We start from the raw sequence: 10,432 nt of genomic DNA, 5'->3' as shown, positions 1-10,432 counted from the left end.
CGCGGAGCCCATGCCCGGAGCAGATCTGAGACCTGGGTCTCTAGCTCATCGTATTTGGTCACCTGAGAATACCGAACATTTTCTCTTTTGCAAAACTCGTGGTTTCAGCGGCCACTGCGCTGTCTGGCCTGGTTCAGTCGCGAGCAGGTAATGGCGGCGGAGGGCCTCAGGCCTGGGAGGAGGCTGGGCCGCCCGGGCTCCTCTGCACAGGGGGCTTTCCAGGCATGAGCGCCTCTCCCACCAGCCCCGCGTCCCCCTGTGACTCCCACAGGGACATCTCCCTTCACGGCTTGAAGACACACACATCTGTTTTCCCGTCCACCTCCCGACAACCCCGAGTGGGGCCAGGCTGCGCGGGGACGCCCACTGGCCAGGCTGGCAGCCCACTCCACCCCAGGCTCCCGCCCTCCCCTCTCCACCCACGTCCTCTCCCGGCCGGCCTGACCTTGGGCCTGTGCAGTGGGGAGCAGACGGCCACCCTGTGCCCCCGCCCCAGCAGCTCTCCACTGACGCGCTCTGGCCCAGAGCCTCCCCTGCGGCACCCTGACGGTCCTCAAGGAAGAAGCGGCTCTCAAATTTTTCAAGGCTAACGATCCAGTTCTTCAAATAAAACCTTACAAAGCAAACCACCAAGTAGAGCAGGTGACCGGAGAGCAGTGGCCAGGGTGGGGCTGGGCGGGAGGCCTCCCCAGCCAAGGACACCCTTCCACGGGCCTCCGCGCTCTCAGAGTGGAGGCCAAGCGGGAGGCCCAGGGCTGAGCCGCAAGAACCCTTGAGCCAGGGGCACACGGGACAGGCGCGTCCACAGCTGCGGTAACAACTAACGAATGGGGTGCTGAGGGACGAGGGGCGCCGCCAGAGAACAGAGGTTCTCCGCCCGCCGGCTGGAGGCACCCTCCCCAGCCAGCTGCAGGCCCCAAGCCGGCCCAGTCCTACTGCCGAAGGCGCTCAGATCTGCAGATCTGCCACCTGTCACACTGGACAGGGTGATTCTCAGCCTCCCCGGCCTCTCTGCTCCCACCAGGTCCCCACGGCGCCGAGTGAGCTTTTCAGAACGTGAACTAAACCTCGCCACCTCCCGGCCCGAGCTCCCGTTGGCCACATCCGCGGTCTTCCTGAAGGTCCGCAGGCCCTGCCTGGCCCGGCCCAGCCCTTCACCGGCTCCCTCCGACCCTCTCTGCTCTGCCACAGGGGCCGGAGCTGCTCCAAGGCCCTAAATCCTCCCCTCCGCAGGCGACCCTGTCCCTCCTCCCCCACCTGCCTCCCCTCCTTCCGGTCAGCTTGGAAGTGGCCTTCTCTGGGGAGATTCTCGGGTTCCAACACGAAGCCATGATCGGTGTTTGCGGTGAAGACGTGCCCCTGACTCTGCTCTGGCCATCACACGTTGGGTGCGTGTGTTGGAGCACCTCGCTGCGCCCCACGAATACGCGCAATTATTATGTGTCAACCACAACTTGAAAGTATTTTAAATTCTCAGGGTTTTCTTTTTCTTGTTACTAGCATACAATGCAATTTACACTTAGAAAAATCTGTGCCGTATCCAGACGTGAATGACTACACGAGAAATGTGCCCGGTGGCGCGCACCCAGGGTCCCAGATCTCAGGCAGAGGTGGAGGATCAACTGACCCCAAAAGTCTGAGACCAGCCTGGGCAACATAGCAAGACTCCATCCCCAAAATACATAAATGACTGCGGGAGTATTGATCCTTTTTTCACAGCAGTACTAGAGGCTGCACCCAGGGATCATTCCGCCACGGAGCCACACCCCCGCCCTTTTTATTGTTCATCTGGGGACCGGGTCTCCCCAAGTTGCCCAGGCTGGCTTTGAACTTACAATCCTCCTGCCTCAGCTTCCTGAGGTGCTGGGATTACAGGCGTGCGCCGCTGTGCCTGGTTAATATTTTTATTTTTACATTAAACACTTTACTGCATCTTTACTTGATGACATGATGAAACGCAAAAAGGTGATATGATTTTATGGGAGTGTGCTTTATTTATTTGTTTAGTTGTCGATGGACTTTTATTTGTATGCGGTGCTGAGAATCGAACCCATTGCCTCACACAGGCCAGGCAAGCGCTCCACCACTGAGCTACGACTCCAGCTTCTGTGCCTTTTTTAAATGTCCTTAAAAGTTTAAGAAACTCTATTAGGCTGCCTTACATGTTAATAGTGCCAATATTCTATTACTTTAATAAATGTAGCTTCATAATGTGTTTTTTAAAAAAAGAAAAAGAGGAATGGGAAACCCGCCCTCTGTGGAGTCCTCCACCGCCCGGTCTGGAACCTCTTTCTCACACTTGGTTGGCCGCTGGTCTGTGCACCTGTTCCAGGGCCGTCTCACTGGGGCCTCCACAGAGGGCTGGGGCCGCCTGGGTGAACTTCGCCACCACCAGCACAGGCGCTGCCGACATCTGAGACACCAAAGTCTCGGATTTGCATAAACATATAATCCAGTGATAAATAATTCTTCTCTCTTAGAACTAAGAGCCTTATGAGTGATGTTTTTAAACAAATGCAACCCAGTTTAAACTGCTATGCTGAACCCCTTTTCTTTACAAAGTAAATCGGTGATTCAGACATCTCACTGACTCTCACCTTCTCCCACAAGAAATCCAAAAACTCGCTGGGCTCAGGGGCTCACACCTGTAATCCCAGCTATTTGGGAGGCTGAGGCAGGAGGATCACAAGTTTGAAGACAGCCTGGGCAACTTAGGGAGACCCTGTCTCCAAATAAGAAATAAAAAGAACTGAGGATGTGGGATGTAGCTCAATGCCAAAGCACCTCCAAATACTTAAGGTTAACCCGAGGAAGCCAAAACCCAAGAATCTTGAAACTATTCATGTTATTTAAAATGCGTATGATAAATTCACACTTTGAGGAATAACTTTTTTCTTTCTTTCTTTCTTTCTTTTTTTTTTTTTTTTTTTTTTTTTTTTTTTGGTGTGTTTGTGTGTTACTGGAAATTGAACCCAGGGCCTCAGGCGGGCTAAGCAAGTGCTCTACTACTGACCTACACCCATTGCTCCTGCTTCTGGGAATTTCCTAGAGAAAAAAATTGGACATGCAAAGACTGAAGGGCAAGACTATTGACACGGCATTGGTTTTATGGTGAAAACCTGGAAACAACATAATTGTCCAACCTTAAAAGATTTGCTTTACATGATGATTTCTTAATGAGAAATACAGTCATTAAAATAATGCTTCAACAGTTCAATTCACAATAGCTAAACTATGGAACCAACCTAGGTGCCCTTCAACAGATGAGTGGATAAAGAAAATGTGGTACATGTACACAATGGACTATTACTCAGCCATAAAGATGAATGAAATTATGGCATTTCCCAGTAAGTGGATGGAACTGGAAGATATCACACTAAGTGAAATAAGCCACTCCCAAAGAACACAGGCTGAATGTTTTCTCTGTTATGCGAAAACTAATTCACAATAAGGCGGTAGAGGGGGAGTGGGGAATAGAGGTACTTTGGATTAGACAGACAGGAGTAAAAGGAGGGGAGGGGGTGTAGGCATATGAAGGACAGTAGAGTGAATCAGACATTACCCTATATGCATATATGATTACCCAACCTGTGTAACTCCACATCATGTTCAAGAAGAATGAGAAGTTTCACTCCTTTTATGTACGATGTGTCAAAAGGCATTCTACTGTCATGTATACCTAATTAGAACAAATAAAAAATAAAATAATGCATTTAAAAAAGCTTTTGATGTCATAAAAATATGGTCACAAAATCAGGATACAAATCTATTTGTAATATGACCCCAGATTTCAATATATAAAACACATCCACTCAAAATGCTGGCTGTAATTATCAGACAGCTTGAGTGGGAGGATTGTGGTGGCAGAATCAGACCTGGTTGTGAAATGGGATTACAGAAACATTATGGTAAGAGTCCAGTGCCTGAGGAAGGGGTCAGTTCCCCTCCCGTCTCTTAGGCTTTCCCCAGGAGGGTCCCTACCTTTTGCATTGTCAATAACTGCACTAAGTGTCTGACTACTCCCTCCTGAAAGGTAACAGATGCCTGTGGAAAGAGCTGTTTCTTCCTGTCCATTCTGTGTGCATGCTTTATGTTAGAGACCCTGCCCAGGACTTCAGTGGCACAGATTAGGAATTTTTTTTAAGAGGAAAAAGCCCCCATGATAGGATGGGTCTAAGATGATGTCAAATAACCTCTAAATATTGTGAGAAACTGTGGATCAGGGCTCAGGGTTTTGGAGTGCTAACCTCCCCTGGGCCCACTGGTATAAAATAAAGTTTGGTTTCTCCTCCTTCCTAAGTGCCATCTTGTCGTTTCCACAACAGGATTGCAGATGATTTTTATTTTATTTTTTAAATCTTTTCCAAACTGTAGGTCACGAATATGGTTGCTTTTATCATTAGAGGAAGAAAAATGTTCTCATTCATTCAGTAAATATATATCAAGCACCTACTCTGTGACACAGAAGCAAGCAAAGCAAGCAGGACTTGTGCCCTTGTGGAACTGTGAGGGAGGTGACACTAGGCAACTCAGCTAGCAAAAGACACATGACCACAAATTCCAATGAGGGCCGAGAAGGAAAGCTCCAGAGTACCAGGAGGAGATTAATGGAGGGAGCAGCCTTTTTTGGGGGGGTGGGGTGAGGGGTACTGGGGACTGAAATCAGGGACACTTGACCACTGAGCCACATCCCCAGCCCTTTAAATATATATACTTTTTTTTTTTTTTTAATTTACAGACAGGGTTGCTGAGTTGCTGAGGGTCTAGCTAAATTGCTGAGTCTGGTTTTGAACTTGCCATCCTCCTGCCTCAGCCTCCCGAGCTGCTGGGATTATAGGCGTGTGCCACTGTGCCCGGCAGGAAGCAGTCTTTTTTAGGTGAGATGGCCAGAAAAGGCCTCTGAGAGAAGATATTTGAGCCAAGGCCTGCAAGATGAGCGATCCTGGCAAAACATGGGTGGATAAAAGGGTTTCAGGCAGTGGGAACGGAATGTGCAAAGGTCCTGAGATGGGAACAATCTAGATGTCTGAAAAACTAAAACTAAACCAGTACAGCTAAAATGATTAGCAGGAAGTGGTGGGGAGTGAGACTGGAGAGGCAGGCAGGGCTCAAACCACACAGCTCACAGGCCAGAGCCAAAAATGTGGAGAGGACTCTGTGTGCAGTGGTAAGCATTGTTTAAGGAGAGTGATGTACTATGAATTATGTCAGACTTTTAAAAAATATTTTTCAAGTTGTAAATGGACACCATAAATTTTATTTGTTTATTTATTTATTTAATGTGGTGCTGAGAATCGAACCCAGTGCCTCGCACGTGCTAGGCAAGTGCTCACTGAGTCACAACCCCTGGCCTATGTCAGACATTTTTAAGAGAAAAAAAAGACAGAGCCACAGCTAGATTCTTAGGACTTTGGGGATAGCGCAGGGGAGTAGGGAGAATCTGGTTTGGTTTGGTTCTATTTTGTGGTAGTGGGGATTGAACCCAGGGCTTTCTACCTCCAAGCCACATCCCCAGCCCCTTTTATCTTTTGAGACCAGGTCTTGATAAATTGCTGAGGCTGGTGTAGAGCTTGCGATCCTCCTGCCTCAGCCTCCCGAGTAGCTGGAATTCTAGGCGTGCGTCACCTCGCTTGGTCAGCATCTGCGATATGTTAGCAGAGTCAGGTCTGATCCATCCAAACTGACGACCCAGGGAGCCATATTTCTGCCCAGTGCCCTTCTGAAGTGGGTAGGCGACCGGGATGAGGGTGGGGGAGACCCCTGCCTCTGCAGGCTGCCACCTCCACTCTCAGAGCTGCTGTCGTCTCAGATTCCATGGTTCCCGAGAGAGAAGCAGGCAGGCCGCCGTTCCTTCACTGCACACTGGGGAGAGGGCTGTGTGGGGAGCCAGGCCGTCCTCAGGAGCCTGAGACCAGTGCAAGCGGAGATGAACCGCGCGTCCCGGGCCCGGCGTGGTCTGCAAGCACGCGGGGTCTGAAGGCCAGTGACTTTACTTTTCGGGCCGCAGTTTCTTCGTGGGATGATGCAGATGGTGATGCTGCCGCTGCTGCTGATGGAGCTGCAGAAACGTGCTCACCTTTGACGAGAGAGAGAGAGAGAGAGAGAGAGAGAGAGAGAGAGAGAGAGAGAGAGGGAGAGCACGCACGGTTCTGACGCTGGACGCTGACACCCGTGGGTAACGGGAGAGGCACTCTTGTCCCCGCTACTGCAGGAGGATCACTCAAGTTCAAGGGTTGGAGACCTGCTTGGGTAGCACAGTGATATCTTGTCTCTGAAAAACAGCAGAGACAAGGGCAAATATGTCTTAAGCCAGATACTCAGCTTTGGGACATTTTTAGTGTCTTTGTGACAAGACTCGTTCATGTGAAGAGTTTTGCTAGAATATGACAAGAAAACTACGATGTCACTGAAAATGAAAACTTCAGAGTGAGGCTGACGACAGTTGTCTATCTGCCTTCATTCTGCTAAACGTGTTGTAAAGGATCCACTTTGTTTTCCATACAGAAAGAAAACCAAAAAACCCGTACTGAATTGTTGCAAGCAAGGTGTCTACATGGAATCCATAGACTTTCTTCTTTCTTTCTTTCTTTCTTTTTTTTTTTTTTTTTTTTTTTTTGGTACTGGGGATTGAACCCAGGGGTGCTTTAACACTGAGCCACATCCCCAGCCCATTTTTTTATTTTTTTTATTTTGAAACAGGGTCTCACTATATTGATGAGGCCTTGTTAAGTTGCTGAGTGAGGCTGGCTTTGAACTCACGATCCTCCTGCTGATACCGCCATTTACTGGTGACGAGTTCTGCTCCTTCTAATGTTGAAGATTGAACACTAGAGAAGCACGCCAAGGCAAGCATATTAAGCAGGTTTTATTTAAAGGTAATAATACAGACTTCTCCCAGCAGGAAGAAGGGGGCCATGGCTGATGTTCTAAAGTCCCAAGAAGTGAGCGCACCCTACATCTTTTATAGGTTAAAATCTCTTTTGTTCTCCAGTTCTCTCCCCCTTATCTCTCCTTCCTGCCTAGGCCTGGTTTTGCATTAAGTGAGACGCCATGGGCAGGGGGAGGGCCCAGGTGATTCAGGCAGGCAAGGGCCCAGGGGGCATTAATTAGCAACCCCTTGTTTGCAGTCCTTGATAAAGGCAGGTAATTTTGGTAATCATGAGATCCTTGACATTCCATTCTTCCAGGGGCAGTCTCCAACTTCCAGAGGCAGATGACTTTATGGCCTCCATTTCCTCGAATTGACCTATTTCTACACTAACTACCTGTCCTTAATTCTGGCTTCACTGCCTTAGCCTTAGTCACTGGGATTATAGGCATGTGCCACCATACCCAGCTAATGATATAAAATCTGAAAAAATCCCAGCAACTCGAAAGGCTGAGGTAGGAGGATTCCAAGTTCAAGGCCAGCTTCGGCAATTTAGTGACACCCTGTCCCAAAATTTAAAAAAAATAAAATAAAAAGGGCTCAGGATATAGCTCAGTGGTAAAGCCCCCTTTGAGTTCAATCCCCAGTACAAGAAAAAAAAAAAATTTACACCCCGGTCTGTCTGGCCCCAAAGGCTGTGAACAGGAACTCTACCTACTTCTAAAGCACTGGCTCTTAACCTTTTATAGACCATAAGATCCATCAAGAATCGCATCAAAGGTACATCTCTAGAAGTGAATATTAACACCAAATCTCACATGCAATGTCGAGGGATTCAGGACACAAAGTCCCTGTGAGAGGCCGCCGTGAATGGCGACTGCCGTGATCCAAGATGAACGACACCTCAGGCCTGAGACAGGGACGCTGACGAGACCTCCGAGTTCCAGGGACAGAAGACAAGCACAGAAAAGGATAAAGGGATAAATGTGCCCACAGGTGTGTGTGTGTGTGTGTGTGTGTGTGTGTGTGTGTGTGTGCGTGTGTGTGTGTGAGTGTGTGTGAAGACAACACCTATGAAAGGTCAAACTCCTCCATCGAGGGACAGCCTCACTCCACCTAGCGTCTGTGACTTGTCACACAGAAGCCATTAAGACTTGGCACCTGCCTGATCACTGGCAATTGATTCCAGCCAGGCCTTGGCCAGTCTTGAAAGGGCCAGCAGGTCAAATCGCTTAGTCTGGGAACAAGGGGGGCTTGTCCCAGCTGATAAGAAACGCTCTCCCTCCTTGCCGATCCTGGATTAGCAGATTCCTTGGCTGCCCTGAGGGGAAGGGGAGACACACAGAGCCCAGAGGCCCCAGGGCCATCAAAGCGGCCTCCCGGATGTGGCCCGCCCACTGGGGAGCGGGAGTCATTCTTTGGCTCTGGAGAACCACCCGAGGTCCCAAAATCCAGGGGCACACCCACTGATGGGTGGCACAACTTCCACCTCAAAGATGATTCAATTTCCCTCAAATGTCCAAGAAAAACAAGACCGAGGTCAGCTGGGCTTGTCTTCCATTTATCATCGTGTGTGGAACTCTCAGTTCTACCCTCTGAGGAAAGGTCAACTCTTATTTGTTCTGTGCATCTGACATTTCAGCAGTGGCCAGAATGGGACCTTTGGCAAACGCAATTGTAGTTGAGGTTCGTGGCCAGAGACCCGGGGAGGGCAGGAGAGGCCTGCAGCCAGCATGCCGAGCCCCTTGAAGGCAGCGGCCCAGTCCCTGCCCAGCGTCGGGGAGCGTCCACCACCCTGGTCACAACCAGCCCCTTGCCCAGAGTCCTGTCAGGCGCTAAAGAGCATGGCAGTGGGTTCCAGAAAGAATCCCCTGGAATGGTGGAGCCTGGCGGCCTTTCTCTGGAAAGAAAAGTAAGTCTGAGGCCCAGAAAATAGGCTCTGGGAAGTGGTGAGTCGCAGATCAGCAGGCGAGAGGCAGCCTGGCCTAGAGGAGAGCCGCGGGCTCCTGACAGGGCAGCCCCACTCCAGGGGAGCCAGGCAGGGAAGGGGCCCGAGCCGATGACCGGGCCCTCCGGAACCCCCGGCTCCTTCCCGCTTTGCCATTTCAGGCTGTGGGTACATTCCGGCCCCCGTGCATCTGCTGCTTGTCAGACCGCCACGTTTCTAGGTGGTTCATGTCACTCATGCCTGCGATAAATGTCCTTGGCAGACCATCCCTGAGCATCCTGGGCAAAGGGACCTCGTTCCTCCATCACAGATTCCCGCCCTGGGCTTGCTCACTCGGTGCCGAGTGCTGCTCTGCCCAGGGCACCGAGTGGGCACCAGGAAGGGCCCCACAGGACTGGTACCTGCCAGCCTAGCAGACCCTTCTGCCCTGCCTCCCACCCAGGGCCTCATGGCTCCGAGCAGACCTATGAAGGTGTAAAATAAGAAGGGGACAGACACGCGGCCTGACTGCCTCTTCCCAATAAGCTCCAACCACTCCGAGCCTCTTCCAGGAAGCCTCAGACCCATGGCGTAACAGGGAGCAGGTGCTGACCTTGGCGGACAGCCCGGATCACGACGCCCTTATCAGCACTCTTGAATCATGTCCCATCTTCTCTGATGACTTTTTCAAGAGGCATCGGTCTATAAAAATAGGATGCAGCTTTGCCATCGATAGTTCAGAGGCAAGAGCAGGAGGAGAGGCAGCTTCTGAAAACTGTGACCCACCAACACCAGACCAGGTAAGAACTTGCTGCATCAGTGCACAAAGGAGAAGGTCGCGACTCTGGGTGGGAACAAGCAGAGGCCTGTTCACCTAGGGACCCGTATCCAGGACTTGAGCGTTTAGAATCTAGCAAGGGCCCCTCCCCAGCAGAGATACAGAGCAGTCTGCCCTGCGTGGGGAGGTGGGTAACCAGTGCCTGCTATGGAATTGCTTTTAAGAGAATGGGGAATGTCGCCAAGCTTGGTGGTGCCCGCCTGTAATCCCAGCCGCTCAGGAGGTTGAGGCAGGAGGATCGTGAGTTCAAAGCCAGCCTCAGCAACTTAGTGAGACCCTGTCTCTAAATAAAATATAAAAAGGATTGGGATGTGACTCGGTGGTTAAGCGCCCCTGGGTTCAATCCCCAGTACCAAAAAATAAATAAATAATAGGTTGATACCAAAGGTGGTGCCAGTCCAAGGTGGAACAGACAGTTGCTAGGCAGATGTCCTCGCAGGTTCCTTTTGTGCAAGGTCGTGGCTCTGGTCAAGTCTTCTGGAAAGAGTCCTCGCTATCAGGCACACACTGCGATCCCCCTTCACGACTCCCCAGCTTCGTTTACTTATCCTGGGGGTTGGGGCTTGACAAAAGTCACTCCAGGTTGATTCTGACAACTGTCACATTTCGAGAATAAAGACCCAACAAAACCCTGACTTTACAAAACTTAAAGCCCTGTGGAAGGTAAGTAGTGAGGAACTCCAGAGTCTACTTTCTCAGAGGAAAATACTGCTAGAGACCTAAGCTTCCACATCAACCTAAACTTAGAGGGCAAAGCATTTGGGAAATCGTGCTGAGAGAGGAGTCTGAGAGTGAAAGG

The 10,432-nt window shown here is 50.4% G+C and overlaps 1 protein-coding gene across 2 annotated transcripts in view; it reads right to left on the bottom strand.

The window, feature by feature from the left end:
* Nucleotides 1-5,279: 5,279 nt before the first annotated feature.
* The window catches only part of Cdk5rap1 (CDK5 regulatory subunit associated protein 1), a 59,273-nt gene continuing 54,120 nt past the window's right edge, over nt 5,280-10,432 (bottom strand). The window contains exon 14 of one of the 2 annotated variants that reach the window (XM_047540574.1): nt 5,280-6,076. In XM_047540574.1, coding sequence (XP_047396530.1) covers nt 5,990-6,076 — 87 coding nt within the window. In that variant the 3' untranslated portion in view covers nt 5,280-5,989. Of the gene's footprint in view, nt 6,077-6,169; nt 6,272-10,432 lie in introns of those variants that run through there. The other variant, XM_047540576.1, reaches the window with a different exon arrangement.

Source organism: Sciurus carolinensis, chromosome 2 (genome assembly GCF_902686445.1).
Source record: "Sciurus carolinensis chromosome 2, mSciCar1.2, whole genome shotgun sequence".
Taxonomy (NCBI): domain Eukaryota; kingdom Metazoa; phylum Chordata; class Mammalia; order Rodentia; family Sciuridae; genus Sciurus; species Sciurus carolinensis.
The sequence above is the reverse complement of the archived record's forward strand: the minus strand, read 5'-3'. Positions and strand labels throughout refer to the sequence as shown.